This window comes from Mauremys mutica, chromosome 11 (assembly GCF_020497125.1).
Source record: "Mauremys mutica isolate MM-2020 ecotype Southern chromosome 11, ASM2049712v1, whole genome shotgun sequence".
NCBI lineage: Eukaryota > Metazoa > Chordata > Testudines > Geoemydidae > Mauremys > Mauremys mutica.
The window spans coordinates 62,657,653-62,680,086 of NC_059082.1; the positions used below are offsets into that span (position 1 = coordinate 62,657,653).

Sequence of the window (22,434 nt, forward strand, 5' to 3'; positions counted from 1 at the left end):
CAGATGGGAAGCAACAGAAGCCAGGAAACAAGAGGGAATGGAGTCAAAGGGGCAGGTCAGTTCACTGAGATTGAGCCATCTGTATATGTAACAGCAGAGATGTGGTAACAGAGGCCCTCTTGACTACAGGTGACACAAGTGACATAAATATAACTCAGGAACATAACAGTAAGCAACTGATGTGCTGCCTGGGCTTCAATACAGTGTTCCGTAGTAACAGAGTGAGTGTCCACAATCATAACACTGATTTGGACCCTTTGCAGCTTTTGTTCTGCAGAGTCTAAGGGGAAATAATATCCAACCCCTTCTGACTGTGGTGCTATAATCCTGCTGGCATGATAGATACTAGGATATAATCAAAGAAAAAGTGACACTTTTGTAGTCTGAAACGTCAACAGCTGATGGTGTATTTTTACTTGTCTTTTAATCCTTCCTTAGATGCCATGAGACAAAACACTAAAGAACTCAGCTGTATGTAACAGTTGTCTTATACTGATCTGGAAAATACTGTACATGGCAGGTTATTTGCACCATCTGCTGCAAAAGTGTCACTCAAGGGAAGCAGGGTAGACACCTAGGAATGTCCAGGATGAGAAATCACTTAGAGGAGGAAAAGAAACTCCAGTGGGAAAAGTCTATGAAAATGAATAGTTCATGCTGTCAAGAGGATTAAATCTTGTAGAGAGAAGAAACAGATGGTGCAACAGGAATCAGTTTTGAGTTTTAGTGGATATTCAGAATTCCCTTGCAACCAGCCAACTGCCTTTACACACCATCACCTGAATGGTGTTTTATTTGTGTTTCACAGCAACATCTTAGAGTCTTTTATAGTGAAAGCAGCTGGAGCAAAAACCACACTGCATAAAACATGTACAACCCCCCCCCCCCGCCCCCAAGTACACACAACAACCCAAATCTTTGGCCAAGGTAAAGACGTTTGCTGAGTGTAGCTACCTTCAGGAAGTTTCATACAGAAAGCAGCAAGGCTCGGCTGTCCCATCATGATTCACAACACATATATAAACTAGCAAACATATAACTTGCACTGGTTAGGCATAAGCTGCAGTGCTGCCTTCAGTTTTGGACATCTTGCATTTTAAAAAGATATTGACAAATTAGAAATAGTTCAGAAAAGAGCAATAAAAATGATAAAAGTTTATAGGACAGGACCTAGAGTACAAGTAAATGCTAAGAGAGACTTGGGCATCTGGACATAAGAAGAGACATAACATAACTGTCTACCAGTACACAGAGGAGATTTATATTAAAATGATAGGCACCTGTTATTCTGATTGGACAATGAAGCCCAAACAAAAGTAACAGGTTAAAACAGTAGCAGGAAAATTAGTTTCCATACTAACTTTAAATATTTATAAGAAAAGATATGCATTAGAGTAAGATGTGATATTGCCACTGATGGAGATATACTGCTACTTTAATTCAATCTTTGGTTAACTTGAGCCTCTCATATAATCAATACATTTGGAGTTGAATCATTAAAAAAAGTGAACAATCTCCATCTTCTATTATACTTAATTTTGATAGTTTTAATCAGGTTTTAGTAAGACAATGTCAAATTCTGAAGATGACCAATATGTTTATAAAAGATGATCACAACTAGTGTTGTGTTGTTCAGAAGTTGCTACTGTAGCAATATGCACTGGTATGTGATATGCAAATAGTGAGACGCACCCGTAGGGGGCAAACGGATGGAGATCAACCTTTCATTCAAAGAGGAAAAGACTTGTTCAAAGACAGGAAGGCAGTATATGGTGTTTCCATCTGTGACGGGGTGTACTTACCCTGCACTGGACAAGAGGGGGTTAACCCCACGCTATGGGCGACGGAAGTCTCGCCCCTCAGACCGTGCTGGGCATGCTCCAACTACTGCCTCAGTATAAAAGGTAGCAGCCCAGTTCATTCTAGGCTAACTGCCAGAGGGGAAGGATCTTGGGTGGATGCTCTAGCCGAAGAGCCATCACAGCCTTTGTATGCAGGAACTGGAGACCCTGAGAGCCAGACTGGAAGGCTGAGGCCGATGAAGCCTCAGGGAATCACCCACACTGAAGAGCCTTGGAACCTCGATGCTCAATGTACTACAATGCCTGGAAACACAGTAGGAAGTGACCCAGAGAGGGTGTGCAAGTGGTATCTCCAACCTGAGTGAGGTCAGCATGTTTTGCTGGGAGTCCCCACTGACCCAGGGGTGGAGCACTCTGCCACAGTCAGGGCCCTGGATTGAGGCTTTGTGGAGTCGGGTGGGCCCTAGCCTCTCTGCCTAGGCTGTCACCCCACCCTGATGGTGGCCCCTTCCTCCTCCCTGGATATTGGCCATTGGGCCTCACTGCCCTGCACCTGAAGGCTCTTATATTGACCCTGGCTGGTAGGCCATATTGCCCTATACCTGAGGGCAGTTATATCGATTCTAGCCACTAGACCACACTGCCCTGAACATAAGGGCTGCTGGCAGTGATTCTGGCTGCTTTTGGCCTAGAGGCTGTTGAGGAGACTAATGGCAGTGGTATCACAACCCGAAATGGGGGTGGGGTGTGCATACCCTGCTACAACCTCTAAGTTATGCTATTTAAGGAATAAGGACACTGATGCTGTTACAATGCTAGCAGATGAATTAGGTGACATTTGCGGTCCATCCCATCCCAATAGATTTTATGAAGAACAAAATCAAATGGTTTGTGTCTGTGAGAATGCGCAATGCTAGGTGATCAGCAATAAGAAGGGGAACATTTAAAAGGTACAGACTAGCTAGAAGAGGAGGAGGTTGCTGCTTACAAAATGGCCACTTTAAGGCTGTATCTGCTTGGTTTTGCCAAACTTAAAAGGCTAGTTCCAGAAAGGCAGCTGGGGGAGAGGGGAGAGAGTAGAGAACAGATTGTCACAAAACACGCTGCTTCAGTGTTGGGCATATTACCACTATACTATGGTTTGGGTTTTCACATTGATTTGTACTTTTTTTCTTCTCAATTTGAGAAGTTTTAATTCCATATTTTGAACCTATCGAATGTTTGGTATCACAGCCTCCAACATGATTCAAATGGCACAAACATTATGTGCAGACAGCTTTTGCTCCCTTGTGGTTACAAAGTCCATCTCTGAGTAGAACCACCATTCACCCAGAACCAAGGCCTGGTATCTGACAGTCCCTTATCATTATAAGCATGGATCAATATTCCTCAGTTTCTGTAAAGCCTGCAGCATTCATTAAAATAAATAAAAAACGCTTACCCAGTTTTCAAGCTGACCAATGCATCCTCAACACCTTTCTGATTATACTTTGTCATATAGAGGTGCATATCTGGGTAGTTGTTTCTGATGTTTCTCTCTGTGCTCCCATTTGGAACGGTTCCAAATCGAAAGGGGGGTGAATAATCATGTGGCCTCTGAAACTAGAGAGAAGGAAAGAAACACTCAAAATAAACATGTAAACACATGGCCTAGATGAGACAACTCTGTCAGATTGATCTCCTGTTAAATAATTTGCATAGAAGGCCTGAATTTTGTCCAGCTAATTGCTCCACATTGCCTGCTTCAAGGACAACTTGTGCTTCTGCCATGCTGGACTGACACCTCCTTAGGGTGACCAGACAGCAAGTGTGAAAAATCGGAACAGGGGGTGAGGGGTAGTAGGAGCCTATATAAGAAAAAGACCCCAAAATCGGGACTGTTCCTATAAAATCGGGACATCTGGTCACCCTACACCTCCTTCAAAAGTCCCTCTTGTCACTTGTGGAGCTGTATGAAAATGTTCACGCCCCAAGTGACATCAGCACATGTCTGACATTCTATATTGCTCTCTCGCAACCTCTAGGGTGTCTCATGATGGCAGCTGAGTTGACCACAGGAGGCTTGAGACACTGGAACCAGGAGGATGTCCCTCCCTCAAAAACCAGTCCCTCCATCAAAAACCAAAAACTAAAAAAAAAAAAAAAAGAGCAAGTGATGCCGTGGGGATGGACAGGTGATAATGCCATTGCCAGCCACACTGAAAATACAACTCTCAAATGAAGTCCTTGCCATCTACATTCTCTTATTTTCTGTAAGTTTTAGAGACAGCATAGGAATCAAGGAGCCTTCCTTTTAATTGGCCTATGGCACAAGGGACCACAAAGCCTGCACCAGACTAGCACCTGCAGCATGCTTGCCCATCCACAGGGAGCGGGCAAAGTCAAAGTGGGGGAAATTGGCTTGAACCAGTTCAGCTGCCTTCATGTGGATGGAAGTTCATTCTGTACCCTTTGAAAAGTGCGGCAGCCGCTGCCTTGTTTCCCTGAACAATGCCTCTGACAATCCCTGCTGGGATAGTGCACACCTAAGCCCACCCCCAACCTATGACTTAAAGAGCCTAGGGTAGGTGGCTTACTGCCAGGGAGGAGTTTTTTTTCAAATGGACTCTGGATAGGGTTAAAAAATGGACAAGCTATGAAGCTAGGAAAGGCAGAATGTACAGGCACCACACTGGGAACGTTTCAGTATTTCCATAGGATTAGCAGTAGCCCTTTGGGTTTCAGACTGAGTAAACATTTGGATAACATTGTAAGGAAGTGTTACCAGAAGTGAAGGTTAATTAAAATGTTTTGTTAAAATTGGCCCTAAACTGAAGTAACTTGACTATTGACGAACTTCAATTTAATATGACTAAAAGCAATTCATTGTGAGAAAGACATTATCTAGGATCCTCACTCCACAGTTTCAGTGGTAAAATGCTCTTTGTATTATTACTGTAAAGGTTAGATTCCCAATCCATCTCCCATATAGTGCGAGAGTCAGCCAATATTCGTTTATACAGCAGATGCTTCGTTTGGGCCACAGAGGTAGTGCTTCCCTTCATAAATTTTGCTCTTGTATAGCAAGAATTCCCAGGCGCCAATGCCAACTGTGAGACAGCAGCAAATAGGCTTGCCTATAAACTATTTGCTATAGGAACATTTTCACTTCTGTCAAACCTTGATTTTAGACTCAAAATAGTTTCTTTATTGCAGTATAATTTTCATGGGATGACACTGCAATTAAATACTTCATTTTAATGAAGCCTATGGCAAACTAGAATGAAACTAACTTTACTTTCATTTAATTTTGCTGCAATATGCTTCTTCCTGTATATCTCTGTTTGCACATTCACACTGCTTTCCTCTTTAAAGGATTATTTCCCTACCTTATCTGTGCCAGTTGATTCAGGCTTACCCTAAAATCAGACATTTCTCTCTCCTTTCTGCACCTTGTAAGCAAAATTGAGCCAAATTCTGCTCCCTGATATATGCCCACAACTTCCATACATGTCAGTGGGAGTCAAATTCTAAGGGGAGAATTAGGTCCAGGTATTTGTTTGACTTATAATTAGTGTCTTAAAATGAATATGACTAGTTCCTCAAGTACTAAGGCTGGTTTAATTTCCTGCTCAAAAATGTTCACATTTTCAAAATTTCAACAAAACTTTTTACCAAAAAAAATATTTTTTTTGCTGTTATTGGAATAATTGAATTTTTTGAAAATTCAAATTTGCTGAGTTTTTGCAAGCTCTATTCCTAGGACTAATGTGTAAAAGCAGAGTTGGAAAAAAAGTGGAAAAAAAATTGTTTGAATGCCTTGGTGACTTCTCCAGGAGTTTTGCTCCGTTTTCACTTTTCATGAAGCTCCATATGAGCAAAGCTGATTTCCTAGGAATGTTTGCAGGAAATGAATTTCATACTGACAGTCAAAATTCAATTCCAAAACATTTATTTAGAGCAGAAATGGCTTATAAAGTACAGGTAATTCAATCAAAGTACAGAATAAATAATGTGTGACTTAACAGACCAATCACACAACTCATATACTGAAATGGTAATATTAAAAACTCAAAAGAAGGAAATCATTCAAGAAGAATCTGTAGGCTGGACTTTATTGCCACAAAACATTCAACCAAGTATTGCTAGCCATGAGCAAATTCTTAAAGGAGCTGGGGTTTTTTTTAGAAGTGATGGTCTGTTCATGCTCTGCAAACAGGACAAGAGCTAAATGCAATGAATAAATGTACTGCAAATAGTTCACCCAGCTGTAAGGACGAATTTGAAAATCTCAATGATACTTTTAATAATATCTAGTCCATGAACTGACATAGGTTGGAGGGAGAATACAGGACCTGTGATTGCATCAAAGATCCATGAAGCTTGGGTTTGAGGAGGCAGCAAAAAGCTCACTTCTGGCAAGTCTTGCTTTTAGACTCAAGTTCTCAAGTACCCTGGTGGGAATTGGAATATATGGTAGCTGACAGGATGCAATTTTCTTTTTAGACCTTTTGTGAAGTATTTTCAGCTCTTTTTTATTGTTAATAAAAATCTCCAAATTAAATGCAGAAAACTTCAATTTTGATCATAAAAGGACATTTGCTATTATTCAAAAGACGATCAATCCATTCTTAACTCCCCATATTATGCTCGCTACTAGCACTGCAGCATATACAGTAACCAAAACCTCTCATCCACTGATCTAGGACCCCAATGACACATTTTTAATGCTCTGAGCTGAGAGAATAGTCTTCTTCTCATTTTTATAGTTCGTTTTTATCTATATGCCTTTCTGCTCCACATGATTTCATTCAAGTGACTGATATCAGGCCATTATTCACAAGCAACTTGATCCTTCATGATGATACCCACATTTGAACTCTCTTCCTTCTCAAACACCACAGTAGAGATGGATTCCAGCTATGCTGCCATCAACCTATTTCTTATAGGTACAGCACAAAGTGAAATTACAGAAAGTATAATTAAAGTCACAGCTATCAAAAATTCATATAGAAACTTTCATCTGAAAATTCTGATGACACTCTGTGGGAATGTCTATACTGCAGCTGGGAGCCTGCCTTCCAGCCTGGGTAGACAGACACGTGCTAGCTCTTGCCAAGTTACCATACTAAAAATAGCAGCATGGTCGCTGCAGCATGAGCTAGTTACCTGAGTATAGACTTGGGGCATCTGGTGGGCTTGTATTTGAGTGGCTAGTCTGTGCCACTACTTATGCTGCAATGTTCACATCACTATTTTTAACACGCTAGCTCAGGCAGAGCTAGTGCATATCTGTCTACCCAGGCTATCTACGTAGACATATCCTGTGTTGTTCTAATAGCAAGTGGAAGGGGCAGGACAGGGAGAGAGGGGACAGGGCAAAACTTTTACACTAACTGGCCAGTCAGCCAGGATGCCTCTTGACTTAACTCTGCTGTACTCTGACAAAGATGCAATGAATCATATATCAGTAAATAACTGCTCAAATGTATGCCCTATATTATTCCACAAAAAGAAAACTATGTTAGAAGAACTACATGGTTGAAAAATCAAGGATTCCGGTATTAGGAAATGCCAGAATTAAGGCTGCCTGTGCAAAACAATCCAACCTGGGGCAGACATCCAACACACACAATTTCAGCTTGAATAGTTGAAGTTTTGGTAAAGTGAAAAGCAGCTGAAACAGGGTCTTATATTGGGAAGTGTTTGGCAACCTTAATAATAAGCAGAGCTATAAATCCTACATATAATTAGGCTTGAAAGGATTTGATTTTTATCAGTAATGTCAGTAAATCTTGATTTCACTTTACACACAAACCAGTGAAAAAATAGTTCCATTGATAATAATCAAAATTTACACATAGGCAAAGTAAGACTTCATGGGTAAAATCCAATGATTTAGATTTTTTTTTTAATTAGGGTGGTTACAAATGGATGGGTGAATGAAAAGTAAAACCAGATAGGATTTGTGGATTTAAGGATATTTACTTTGTATATTTTGACATGTGATTTTAACAATGTGTGTTTTAATGGTCTATAAATCATTAACATTTTGAATTTTAATATCTACCACCATTAAGTAATTATTGACTGACTCCTCCCCCTCCAATTCCCATCTGTGAACATTTAAATCAATAAAAAAAATTGTAAATGATTCCAAATAAGCACCGATATTATCCACTGAAATTATAAAAAGAAAATCTAATTCTGCCAAGCTTACCTATAATAAAGGCAATCTAGCTATCATCATCTCCCCTCTCCACAGGTCTCTTACTGTGTCTAGAGCATTTAATGGGTCTTAAAGTCTTGAAAATATTAAAGTTATTGGTTTTTTTATGTTAAATATTACAGTGAGGTCCAGAGGCCCTGAACAGGATTGGGGCCCTGCTGTAGTAGAGGCTCTGTACATACAGAGAAGTCGACATGAACCAGACATGAAATTCTGGAAATTCATGAGTCACTACACAGTGCTGATCATTAGCTTGGATTGACAAATAGTATGACAAATGGTATAATGTCAGTCTCTAAAATACCATCTCCAAATTATGCTTAGACCTGTACAGATGCACTGAAGGGGCAGGGCTTCTCCATGACATCCACACAGAGCTACCGCTCAGAGGAAGAGGCCCTATGACTAACAGTACCTACTTGTGCTGACCCAACCAACCCAGTGGTGGCTTTTCTGGCCAAGGCTACAGCACACTGGGACACATACACTTGGGGATGGGAGGGAAGTCTTTGCTACATCTTACAAAAGAGATTGCATGACCTGCAGAAATCTGGGCTCTCCTTCTCCACATCTTGTACCTGTTGAGCAAGGGCCAGTTACAGTCAGTCCTTGGACTCCCCTGAGCACAAGGCCATATGGAACTAGCCACCACAAAGGCAGAGTGGTCACAAACTAATGGAGCCACCAGCCATGGAGGAGACCACATGCTAGAGCCCCTTAAGGTGCCAATCAGTAAAAATATCTATAATTTCCTACTGTTGTTCAATAATCTTCCCCATATTGCTTTTAAAAGGCATCCTATGGTATAATAAGTAACAGCTGCTTGGAATGCCAACCTTTTGCACTTACTTTGTGTTTATATAAAAAGTACACCGAGGCTTTTAAAAATCCTTTTAAATAAAAAAGGATGTCAAAACATAATTTCCTCTTTTCTTCTAACCTCCTGAAGCATTGTGAAGACGTTTCTGAACACCCACTTTCAGTACATTCTGTGCGGGTACTTCTGGTGTGACAAGAATCACATGGAATTCAGTGACTCATTTGCAAGATTACTAAAGAGAAAGGAGTCACAAAGGTCTCAAAGCTGAGGACAAGGGTAAATCGTCTGTCACCATATATTTAGCAAAAGCAATAGGAGAAGGAGGGAGAAACAACACATTCCTTGGATGGGAAGTTATTGAATTTTGAGAGTCTGCGACAACTGCTTAAAAGAGGGATAGGTTTCTCCTGACTCTCCTCTATAAATACATCACCAAGAGAACTGACAATAACAACCCCAGTGCCTGGCTGGGATTACTTCATTGCAGTGACAATATTGACAAAGGAGCTTGACTTTTTAATTGTGACTAGAGAAAACAAAACAAAAAAAATGTATTGATTCACCAGCCAAGAATTCAGATAGTGAAGGGATTTATGAGGTTTTTTATGTCCAGCTCTTTACAAATACAGAATCATAGAGCATCTCTTTAACGGGTCTTTAAAACTACTGGAGTTTTTCTTCAGCTCATTATGCAGTGTCCATTTGAACTGAGTTTCAGGATTGGTTAGTTTCTCCCTTCCTCCCACCACCAGCCCAGAATCTAATCTTGCTGAGGGTCTGAATTTGCTAAAGAAAACCACTAATGATAATTCCTGGGCTATTATATGAAAAGCATTAGGGAATCCTAGCAATGAGTGCCAAAGGGCCAGAGAGAAAAAAAATATTTATTTTAACATTATTAGGATTATTGCTCTCATAACTCATGGTTACTTTTTTAAAACACTAATTATTTTAAATCTTTAAAGTCTGAGAACATTTCAGGAGGCAGGGGATGGGAGGAAATGTGTGCATCTAAAAGAACATCTTGAAGCAATCCTTTATTTTTCAGGATTTCTAGATACTTCAACCAATTCTCTGAAAAGATGCGGCTCCTCTTTTACTTAATATCTATTGGTTAGATAAAAAGGAATTTAAAGATTGAAAAATCAAAGTCATGTCCATAGGCTAAGTAAATTTTTAGTAGCAATATGGAAAGGAATTACTGTCATTTTCTGGCTCAAGATTTATTTATTTTTTGGGGAGGACTGGGGGAAGGGAAGAACAAAAACGATATAGAAAATCACAGATGTACTGAAATCACTAGCTGATGGCTAAGTCCAGTGCAATTTATATTACCCATTTCCAATATATTGGCCAGAACTTTGAATCTAAGGCTTTGGCTACACTTACACTTCAAAGCGCTAAGTGTAGTCAAAGCACCAGCGCTGGGAGAAATCTCTCCCAGCGCTGTCCGTCAGGGGCGGCTCTAGAAAATAGGCTGCCCCAAGCAGCCGTGCGCAGCGCCGCCCCTTCCCCGGTCTCGCGGCGGGTCCCCTCTTCCCGCGGCACCTGTTGAGCTCCCGCAGGCATGCCTGCGGCAGGTCAACCGGAGCCCGGGACCAGCGGACCTGCCGCAGGCGTGCCTGCGGGAGCTCAGCCGGAGCCGCGGGAAGAGGGGACCCGCCGCAGTCATGCCTGCGGCAGGTCCGCTCCTCCCGGGCTCCGGTTGACCTGCCGCAGGCACGCCTGCGGGAGCTCAGCCGGAGCCAAATGCCGCCCCCCAGGGAAAGGGCCGCCCCACGCGCCTGCTTGGCGCGCTGGGGTCTAGAGCCGGCCCTGCTGTCCGTACTCCACTTCCCTGTGGGGAATAACGGACAGCGCTGGGGCTTTGACTACACTGGCGCTTTGTAGCGCCGCAATTTGCAGCGCTGCAGAGGGTGTGTTTTCACACCCTGCTGCAGCGCTGCAAATTTGTAAGTGTAGCCAAGCCCATCTTTCGACACTTTCAGTTCCAGGTTGCACCAAAAGCGGGGTGGGGAGTGGAGCGGGGAGAGCAGCATTTTCCAGTTCCACTTTTTTTCCTCAAATGAAAAATGTTATTTATCTGTCTCACTGTTAATTATTTATACTATTTAAAATAAAAGTATCTTTAAGAAACTTCTTTACATTCTTCCAAAAGATTTTGAGACCCCATGACTTTATGAGAACAAAATTAGTCCTGCTCATTCTGTTTCTTATCAGTCTTTCCTATGGCCATCTAGAATGACTGCAATTAACTCTTTCTAGCTCTGAAAATTACAGTGATCATTCAGGAGCTGGGTATGAAATGCAGCTATTTGATCTGTTGCCGTCTCTTGAATGGTAGTTTTAAAATAATCTTATGTATTCATTTCTCATAATCCAAGTATTTGGGTATAAATCCCCTGTCCTGTCTCTGTAAGAGCAAAATGAGAAAGCACACCATACTGCTCAAAATTTAGCATGAGATGTGATCAAAAGGTACCATACTAGGAAAAGCTGCTCGCATGAACACAGTGGGGCACAGTGTTACATTTACGAAGATTTACATATCAACTACAGCATGCTATCACAAAAACACATCAGTCACGTATCACCCACTTACTCTTTCCATTTTAAGAAAGGGAAACATAAAAATGTCTCCATCAAATATTTCGTATGTGTTGCAATTTAAAATAATTTTTGTTCTTCCCTATTCCCATCATTGACTTTTGGTAATGGTTTTGTAAATTAATTACATTATTAGTACTATTCTTAGAAATAGTCTCCAAATGTTCTACCTTTAACAAAATACGTATTGCATGTGTTCCTGGTGCAGTTTTTCATCCTTCTACACCTGTGCAGAAGTATCTGTTTTATCTAAAAGGGAAAAAATGGTTACTTGCCAGTATTGTAACTGTCGTTCTTCGAGATGGGATGCAGACGTGTATTCCATGTAGGTGGACGCACATCCAAGACATGGAAGCCAGAGAATTATGCCTAGCAGTACCTGTGAGGGTGGCACTTCCACCCTGTGGCTATAGCACCGTCCCTCAAGGATAAAGGGGCAGCACCACCATAGCCTCCCTCAGTTCCTTCACACTGAACGTCAAGAGTGCAGGCTCCATTGCAGAGGGGATGGAGGGTGGATTGTGGATTACACATCTGATTCACATCTTGAAGAACAACAAGTACAATACAAGTAAGTAACCATTTTCTCTACTTCAAGTAGATGCAGCCATATATTCTATGCAGGTGACTCTCAAGGAGTACTCGCAGGAGGTGGTGCTCAGAGCCTGTTTAAACAAAGACTGCAGAATTTGCATCAGATCTGGATGCAATAGTAATACCAAAGTGGTTTGTAAGCAGATGTACAGAGGACCAAGTAGAAGCTCTGCAAATGTCCTTTATAGGAACATCAATTAGAATCATCATCAGTATTGCCTGGGCCCATATGGAATGACCACACACCCTCTGAGGAGGTGCAGTCTGAGGTACGTTGTATGCTCTCATGATACAGGAAGTTATCCACCTGGAAATCATCTGTGAAGAAACTGCTTGCCCCCTTCATTTGGTCTGCACATGACACAAACAGATGAGATGAAAAATAGAAAGGTTTAGTCCTATGCAGGTAAAAAGCTAAACATTGCCTGACATCCAATGTGTGAAGATGCTGCTCATGCGGAGTAGAATGCAGCTTACGGAAAACCACTGGTATATATCATTTAATTCAAATGAAACTGAGAAACCACTTTAGATAAAAACAGAGTGTGGTCACAGAGTTATGTTGTCTTTGGAAAAAATGCACATAAGGAGGCTCTGCTATCAAACATGCAACTCACATACTTGCCTTGGAGAGGTTATTGACAAAAGAAAAGTGGTTTCCTGACACGAGAGAGAAAGAAGAAGTTGCAAGAGGCTTGAATGGAGACCCCATAAGAGCAGCTAAGATAATATTAAGATCCCACAAAGCAACCACTTATTTCACTGCCGGATGGAGATGAGTGACTCCTTTCAAGAACCTCACTGCCATGGAATTTGAAAACGCTGTGTTCCCATGGATGGGTGGATAAAATGCCAAACAATCACTGCCAGGTGCCCTCTTAACAAACTAAGTAAAAGACCAGAAGACCGAAAGTGTAACAGGTACTCCAAGATGTCTTGGATATAAGCCATCTTCAGCTGAGCTAGCAACCACATTGAGAACCGTTTGGTCAAATAGGCCGCACAGATGGAGGGCTTTCTACTGTTAAGTAAGACTTCATAGAATCATAGAATCTCAGGGTTGGAAGGAACCTCAGGAGGTCAACTAGTCCAACCCCCTGCTCAAAGCAGGACCAAACCCAACGCTCGGGGGTCGCGTAACTTGCCAGATGGCCTTCAAACATTGTTCCTCCTCATCATCTAAACATGCAGCATCCATGCTATGAGAGGCAAGGACTGAGTGCTGGATGCAAAACCTGACCATGATGCTGAATCAGGAGGTTGGAATGAATACGAAGGTATATGGGAGGGCCATCCAATAATGTGAGGAGGGCTGAGAACTAGCACTGTCTTGGCCACAGGATGGCAACGAGAATGAGCTTGGCACGATTCAGTTTCAGTTTGAGAATGACCTGCAGGTAATCAGAATTGGAGGAAAAGCATACAGGGGTGCATACAGGACTGCTAATTTCCAGCTCAGAGCCCAGACTGAGATCCTTTCAGGAGCAAATCAGCTGGCATTTCTTGCTGTCTCTTGTGGTGAACAGTTTGATTGTTAGAATACCCCAAACTGCAAAGAGGGACCATAGGATTTTGGGCTTCAGAAACCACTTGCGATTCAGGGAGAAATTTCTGCTGAGGTGATCTGCCAGGTGATTCTGGATCCCAGGTAAATGATTAGTCACAGGTCTAATTTTTTTGCTGATGCAAAACTGCTAAAGCCTAATTGCCTCTTGACAGGGGCGGCTCTAGACATTTCACCACCCCAAGCACAGCGTCATGCCGCGGGGGGCGCTCTACCGCTTGCCGGTCCCGTGGCTCCAGTGGACCTCCCGCAGGCATGCCTGCGGAGGGTCCACTGGTCCCGCAGCTCCACCAAAGCCGCAGGACCAGCGGACCCTCCTCAGGCACGCCTGCAGGAAGTCCACCGGAGCCGTGGGACCAGCGACCAGCAGAGCGCCCCCCGTGGCATGACGCCATGCTTGGGGCAGCGAAATGTCTTGAGCCGCCCCTGCATGACTATATGGAATAATACACAGCTGCATCTGCATCTACTCAAAAAACATGGGTTTAATGACTCACACAACTTAGTTTCACATGACTTCATTTCACCACATATTTTTCCTTCAGAAAAAGAATATAAAGCCTCTATAAAAATAGATTTATAGTTTTTTTTTTATTATTTGGACCCTGGGTTTTTAAATAAAGAAATAAGTTTAATATGAAGCCACATAGTTTCATCGAAAGCACCAGTTGCATGTTTGTATCTTGATAGGGACTTTTGGCATCTAGCATATCTGTGATTAACTGAGTACAATGAATGGGAAAATGGAGATTGGGTCTCTTTTCAGAGCTTGAACACGTACCTTTTTATCACTTAGCCCAGTCACCTGGTCAACAAATTCCTCTTGAATCATAAATGCAGCCAGGTTGGCAGTGTAGCTAGCCAGGAAAATGACAGCAAAAAAGGCCCAAACTGACACCATGATTTTGCTGGTTGTCCCTTTCGGGTTTTGAACAGGCACAGAGTTGTTGAACACCAAGCCCCAGAGCAACCACACTGCTTTTCCAATGGTGAAGGATGGCCCGTGGGGAGCTGCAATTGCAAAAAACACAGTAATTTTAGTCTTTGTCCTCTCTGCTCTATTTTAATGACGCTTCTTGACATTATAAACTCTGACTAGTTCAGTGCAAAGTCTTTCCCACTGAATTATTTAAATTCAGAAAATTAAATTCTGAGCGGAATAGTTTAATCACACTTAATCAAGTTTCCATTCTGAATAATCATTAAGGCCCATATTCAGCAGGTTTTTAAGCCTGTACTTAAATTAAAACATGAGTAGTCCCATTGGCTACAAAGGAACTGCTGACATGCATAATGTTAGGCAAATGTTAAGTACTGAATCAGGTATTGAATCAGGGCTAACAGGATACAGTCTCTCCTCAAAATGCAGTTAGTTCCCACTGACTTTGATTAGAGAGGTATTACTGGGAAGAATCTGACCCAACTAGTCATGCTTTTGATCAGATTTGATTTCGCACTTGGGATGAAAGATGCAGGAAAGAATGGCCAACATAGAACCCCCACACTCAAACAGCAAGGGGGCCAGCAAGGATATTATCCATTTAAAAATCATTTACTTGTATAGCCCTGTGCCAACAGGCTACTAGAAAAATAGATTTAATTAGAGCTCGGTAGGAAACTGTTTCCTGTCCTGCAAAAAGTTTTGAAATGTAGAAAAAAATTCACAAAAAGTCAGAATCTCAAACTTTCGCCAACCTAAAATTAAAAAAAAAAAAAAATCAGGACAGATCAGTCAAAATGTTTCATTTTGATTTCAACTTTTTATATTATAAATAACTTAAATTTATCAACACAATGTTTTGAACCCTCCAAAAAAATCAAACATTGTTTCAAAAAATGGCAACGTGGGACACCACTACAATTTCAAAAAAACCCTTTTACTTCTATTTTTCTTTAAACTGGAAAGTAGCTAAAACTGACCTTTCCTGTAAACAGTTTCAGATTTAGAGAATCTGGGGTTCCTAATGCAAAAACAATTTAATAAAAAAAATTCCCAACCAACCTCTAGAATTAATAGTACTTGCTTGACTTGCTTTTTTAAAGCCTGATTTACAAGAATTAATTTCTGTATAATGCAAGGTTCACTATCAACCATTTTAAACATGTCAACAATATACAGAAATATTGAAAGGAAAACAAATAGGAGGTAAAAGAAACATTATAAAGCAATAAACTCCTACTCACACAGTGGGTATACACTTAATTTATACTCCATTTCAACAGAACTCTTCCTTTACTACCATGTTAATTTTTGATGTTACATTCAAACAGAATGACTTTTGAAAAGATGATCTGCTTCCTTGAATGTGGTGGCACTATGAGAATACTGTGCAATAAATATATGCAATTGGGACTGACTTCTGGTTTATGAAAGTACCTTTCAAGGCCATTAAAAGCTGAACTGATAGTGTGGATAAAATGTACTATATGAACAGTGGAGATAAGAAAAGCATAAGTCATTCAAGAAAAGCGAAGCTGGGTATAAAAGCTGAAGGTTAGGTTTTTTATCATTGTTCTTTTTGTCACTGGAAGCTGAACTACTATGGGGCCTGATCCTGCAGCCCTTGCTCCTGTGAGTAGGACTATCCCACACAAATATCCTCATGGTTCTAAGATTCATGTAATTGGAATCAATGCAAGGACTGGCAGAGGTTCAGTGAAGATGGAAGGATCTGGCCAATGGCTCATGCTACTTCTCTGATAGATTAATACTCAAAAAATGCTACGTTAAATCATTTGGCCTTCATAAGCTATGGTATTTAATGTTCTTAGAAACCAGGAATATATACTACTGAGAAGGCTCCAGGAGTTTTAGATAATTACATAGTGACATCTGTTTAATTTTACATGGCCTGATTTTCAAAGGCATCAAATCAGGTTCAAGTCAATGTGACTTGAGGAAGTCAGGCCCGCTTTATTTTAATGTTACATCAAGAGTGAAGATCCTTGCTCATCAGCAGATGTATGACTGTTATACAACATGTTTTTTCCTCTGCAAATAACATTCATAACACTTAATATATTGAGATAGCTGATGACTATTAAATCTATTAGGGTTTGTTAATATTTTAAACAGATGAAACTATGAAAGCTACATGACATCAAAGACTTAGGTAAAAGTGGCTAGGTGGAAAGAGTGGAAATATTGCCCCTAAACTGCTTCTTTTGCCTGTGATTTTCATAGGGAACCTCTTCAGAAAATATATCCTAAATTCTTTTGAGAAAAACCCAGAAGAAAAATGTCATCTGTTCCTAAAAGTTTATTACCATGAATATTTAGAATCTACCAAAGAAGAGGGTAATCTACCTACTTTCTCAGCTTCTTATGAGTACCCATCTTCATAGTATCTGAGCATCCTGAAAGACCTATGACACACACTAGAATATACTGTCAGCATATAATAGTCCCCATGGTATTCCCTGAGTTGAAAGATGTTTAACTATAAAATAAAGTGTGTGTGACGTAGAGAGTTAAAAAACAATAACCTCTTACACTGAAAGTAAATAAAGTGAGATGCACAGCACAGTATAAATGCTTGCAAGAAATATTGATTCTTAGGGCAACAATGCTACTAAAATACTTTAATTGAGAAAAGTACATTCCCTATAATAATTTGATGTAGTGATATATTTTGAAATAATCAAATATTTTTGGAAATAAGGGAGCAAGTCCAACATACAGCTGTGCACACCACATTGTAAGGAACATGGCCCTTCCAAGCTTCCCCTTTCAGAGCTGAAATTATTGCAAGGGAATCCTATCTTTTTTACAAGGACTGTATTAGATCCTGTTTAATCCCCAGGTTTTTTTAAAAATTAACCAGAAAACCACACTAGTTTAGATCAGTGAGTTTGAATTCCCAGTCAATTCCCAAGAGTCAATGGGGGCTTGGAGTGCACGGAAACTAGAATGAGACTCCTATGTGCCAAGATACACATTTATTAATCATTCCAAATATTTTCCATATCAATACTCTGGGCCTACTAGGGTATCTAGACCACCATATTACTTCAGTGTGGTTTTCCATAATATCACTCGTTCACCAACTTCTTTATGACAATATATTAATGTGAAACATGACAACACAAGCTCTCAACCAGATAAACCATTTTAGTTAAAAGTAAATGGAGTTGTAGAGCTGTTCATAGTGCTTCAATTTTATTGATTGTTCTGAGAGGAGTGAGGGGAGGGAGGTGTGTAATTTTGCATAGTCCTTGATTTTGTAAAATGTAAAGCTTACCTTTCCCTTTTGCTAAGTTCCTGTTATATCCTACAGGACTAAAGTACTCAAATATAAAGACAGCCATGGCGGACACAATGAGAAGCATCACAAACATCATCACCCAGACAGAAGCACTAAAAGGCTCTGCAGCAAAACAGACAAGAGAAACAGAAACACAGTTCATTAAACCAGTCACGGCACAACAAGAATTCTAATGTCTAGCAACTCTTTGTAAATTAGCTTTTACCACCAAAACACTAGCTATGTAATGATATGTAAAGAGAGGTCAGTTTGACTGGAAGATTGAAAGAAAGAGGGAAAGAAAGAGGGAAAACCTGCAACCTGTCCTTGATTGCTGCTTCTAAATAAGTTAAATACACTTAAAAATAATAATTCATCTTAAGTTTGAGTTGCAATTCAAGAATGAAGGCTGCATTTCCCTATTTCACTGGGCAAAACCTGCACTCACATTGATTAGCAAATTTTAGTTTGATTTATCACATATCCACTGCTTATTTGGTTCTCAAATCAAACTAAAATTTGATTCAGTTATATGTGCCTATATAAACATGACCATTAAGGTCCTGATTCTGTTAAATCAGGGCTGAAGTACAAATCCAACTCTCTCTCTCCCACTTATTTTAGCTAAGCCAAAGTAGCAGGAAAATAGGTAAATCTATGACTTTACAGAGAACTTTGAAGTTTTAAGGAAAACTTTTACCATGCTCAGAAAAGGGAAGGATTTCCTGCCTGGGGGACCAGTTTATACCCATAATTATTACAAATGAAGATTATCTTCAACTCTTTTGAGGGTAGTAAGTGAAGGGAACCTTTTATTTTCCTTTTTCCTCTTCTTCCATTGAGCACACATCTCTGCATGTTTCCACCACATGCAAAGATGTCCTTTCGCAAGTTATGTTTTTAATCTTCAGAACAGGTTTCTTAAGGTAAGTAGTAGTAGTTTTTGACTAGCTTCTTAGTAAGTGTAGCAATAATTTTACTAAATCTGAATAACATGTTTTCAGGGATTATTCAGAGACAGAGTGATGGACTTAGATTTATTTATTTAAATAAGATGGATCATACCTATTTGTAATGAGAATATTTTTGCTGGAATCAGGGCCGGCTCTAGACCCCAGCGCGCCAAGCAGGCGCGTGGGGCGGCCCTTTCCCTGGGGGGCGGCATTTGGCTCCGGTGGACCTGCCGCAGGCATGCCTGCGGGAGGTCCACCGGAGCCCGGGACGAGCGGACCTGCCGCAGGCATGACTGCGGCGGGTCCCCTCTTCCCGCGGCTCCAGTTGAGCTCCCGCAGGCATGCCTGCGGGAGCTCAGCCGGAGCCGCGCGAAGAGGGGACCGGCCGCGGGACCGGGGAAGGGGCGGCGCTGCGCACGGCTGCTTGGGGCAGCCTATTTTCTAGAGCCGCCCCTGGCTGGAATAGTGTAGCAAGTACGCAAAAGAAAAAAGAGTTTCTTAAGGGATATTGGAGACTTCCAGGTCAGTTTGGAAGTAGACAGACATAAGGAGAGCCCTTTTAAGAAACCCAGATTGTGTTTATAATAAATATTGTGTTATTTATTCACATATTAATTGGCATAAGAGCTACGTAAAAATTAAAGGGGATTAGGATGTGTTTTTAAAGGCAAAGGAGTACTGAGAACCCAGAGATAATTTTAGATGTTGCTTTGAGGGAAAAAAAAAGACATAGGCTGAATAAGTTTTAATTTGGGAGAACCTAGTTAAGATACAATTTGAAATACAGCTCAGAGGACATGTGGTACAATATTAGAGAAGTTCTCTTAGAGGTACTGAAATGTCTCAGAATGTTTCTGATCAGAAATAAATATTGAACAGAAAACATCCAAGACTGTCAGCAACACTACACCTCAGATTAAACTAGTTAAAATAGAAATAAGGCAAAGGGCAGAACAGGACAATGCAGCTAAGCTGGGCTATAAACAATAGTTTAAGCAGAATGTTCTTAAATAATATAAACAGTCTGGCGATGAGGTGTAGGATTAAAAAATAAACAGAAGCAAACTAAAAAGAGCAAAAAGCAGCATTGAACAACAAATATAGAATAAATAACTAAGTGGATCTTCACATCACATATAGTTACATTATACCAGGTCCAACCCAGTCAGGGGGAACCCCCCAGGTGAGCAGCTAATAATAAAGCAGTCTCAGCAAAAGTTACAGGCTGGTGGAAAATATATTAGAAAAAAATTCTGTGTGTGTTAAATGATACCACCAAGTGCATAATTTGATTGGAAAGAAGAACATGGGCTATTGAAAGGGAAGTAACAAACTTGAATTTCATCAAAGATAAAACAGCAAAAGAAATTTGGTGGTGGATGTAACTTACCCACAGTAGTCATGCTTACAAAGCAAGAACTTTCCATTAGGAGGGATAGTGCTGAATTTCATGTTTAAATCTAAGAGAGGTCTAACAGAGGTTTAAACCTCTGAAAAGGTAGGAATGTTCTAAACAACAGGAACTTTTTAAGTGCAATCGGTGTAGATTTTCACAAAGTACTTGTAAGATCTAGTTTGTACGACTATTGGTAAGATATGTATTTTGGGTGAGATGTGAGCTACCATTTGTAAAAGACACTAGAACTTGGAAACATAGCAAATAATGAGGAACAATGCAATCAGATTCTTGGTGATAGCAAAAGCTCTCAAAGTCTATGGAAATGCAATTAAACTGATCTGGAAGGAAGAAAAAAAACCATACCTAGAAATGCAGATGGAGACACCGTGCCATTGCTCCTTGACACCATGACACTTATCCCAGTCTCAACAAATGGCACTGAGAAGTCAACCACTTCTGAACGCTCTTCATTAATTGTGAGAGAACCCACAGCCATAACTGCTCTCTGATAGACCACCTGACCCAGAAAGAGAAGAAACCAACAACGTTACCCATATATGGTATACCATATTTCTCCAAATTAATTCAAAATGCTTGTTTGCCAAGTTTTTACTTAAGAGTTCTTTTACCTAACAGAACTTACTTCACCAATCATTCCATTCCACACATTATTGACCTTTTTGCCATGCTTCCCATTGGTCACCAGATATAGGTCATATGTGAACTTCACAGTTCTAGATAACTTCTTCAGGATGTCAATGCAGAATCCCTTGCAACATTTCTTTATGTTAGTTCCTTCATTAGTTGAGTTGCTGTTAACATGAGAGAAAGAACCAACCAGTTCAGTTATGAAAAACAGAAGAGGCTACATACCAGCAAGTTTGACTGTATTTATCAGAAGATAAGTGGAATACAGACACCCCCTGGGTTACGCAAACCCGACTTATGCAAATCCGCACTTACAGAAAAAGTTCCGTAAGCTAGAAATAGGTTTTTTTTGTTGTTGTTGTTGGGTTTTTTTTGCGTAATAGTCAGGTATACATTTCTGACTTATGCAAAATTCAAGTTACGCAAGGCGTTCTGAGACGAAACGCTTGCGTAAGTCGGGGAGCGTCTGTACAAAAGTGAGACATATAGACAGTGGGGTAAAATTCTGCCTTCCAATGTGTTGCTTCTTCATAAATTTGTTCAGCATTTACATAGGATGATGATAGTACCTTATAAATACCACAGATAGATTTTATTAGCAATAGATTGGATTGTTTGGTATCACACTTCTGCCATGTATCTTGTAAGCCAGCTAAAAATTCCTGTAACCAGTTTTACAAGAGGGGGATGGTTACCCACATAGCTGAAGGTAGCACTGGATCCAATTTAAATGATGTACTTGAAATAGCACTCGGAAGAAAAGGGGATTTAACATACTGAGCTAATTCAGTACTGGATGACTTCAATGGAGGTGGTAGTGGAATTGTATATTGAGGCTAAATTGGTCAGATAATGAGCAAAAGAGGCTTAATTAAACATTTTGCCATACTGCGAAGCAATTGACAATGACTATTGTTGTCTTGGATCAATTTTGAAATAATAGTGCACATATGACATTTTATATGGTGTTAGCAGGTCTTGCCAATAAAATTCTTATTTTTAAAAGACTCAGTAGGATTGAACTGAGCTTTATAAATAAGTGTTACACACATCAAAAGCATGTCTCTAGTACAAGACTCATTTCAAACATATAATAATAACCTAGTTCTTATAGAGGGCTTTTCACACACAAATTTCACACTACTTAAAAGGATGCAAGTATTGTTACCCCAATCAGATGGGGAAACTGAAATACAGAACTGAAGTAGCTTTCCCAAGGTCATACAGAAGTTCAGCAGCAGACCCTGCAATACAACATAGGCCTCATAACTCCCATTCCATTAACCTTACCACTGGACTATACTGTCCTCCTATGTAGGGAGGTTTGTATGGTCTTGACTAGAGCTGGATGGGAAATTTTCAATTAATTCTTTCTCCTCAGAAAATGTCAATTAGTCAAAACCAAAAGTTTTCATGGAAATTGGTTTCAATTAAACTTTCATTGGAAAATTTCTCATGTGTGGGGGTGGGTGGGAGTGTGTGAGTAAGTGAGAGACCAGCCAGAATAGCAAACAACCTGTTGGTGAGGGCACTCATTTGGGAGGTGTGAGATCCAGGCTCATGTCACCAATGCCTTAACCACCAGGCCACAGAGC

At 40.5% G+C, this 22,434-nt stretch overlaps 1 protein-coding gene across 3 annotated transcripts in view; it reads right to left on the minus strand.

Annotated features, from left to right (window-relative positions):
• GRIN2A (glutamate ionotropic receptor NMDA type subunit 2A) overlaps window positions 1–22,434 on the minus strand; it is a 264,715-nt gene that overhangs the window by 49,648 nt on the left and 192,633 nt on the right. For all 3 annotated transcript variants that reach the window (XM_044978610.1, XM_044978609.1, XM_044978611.1), the window contains 5 exons: window positions 20,835–21,003; window positions 20,555–20,708; window positions 17,837–17,962; window positions 14,377–14,606; window positions 3,244–3,404 (listed from right to left, as the gene is read on the minus strand). In XM_044978610.1, coding sequence (XP_044834545.1) covers window positions 3,244–3,404; window positions 14,377–14,606; window positions 17,837–17,962; window positions 20,555–20,708; window positions 20,835–21,003 — 840 coding nt within the window. The remainder of the gene's footprint in view (window positions 1–3,243; window positions 3,405–14,376; window positions 14,607–17,836; window positions 17,963–20,554; window positions 20,709–20,834; window positions 21,004–22,434) is intronic.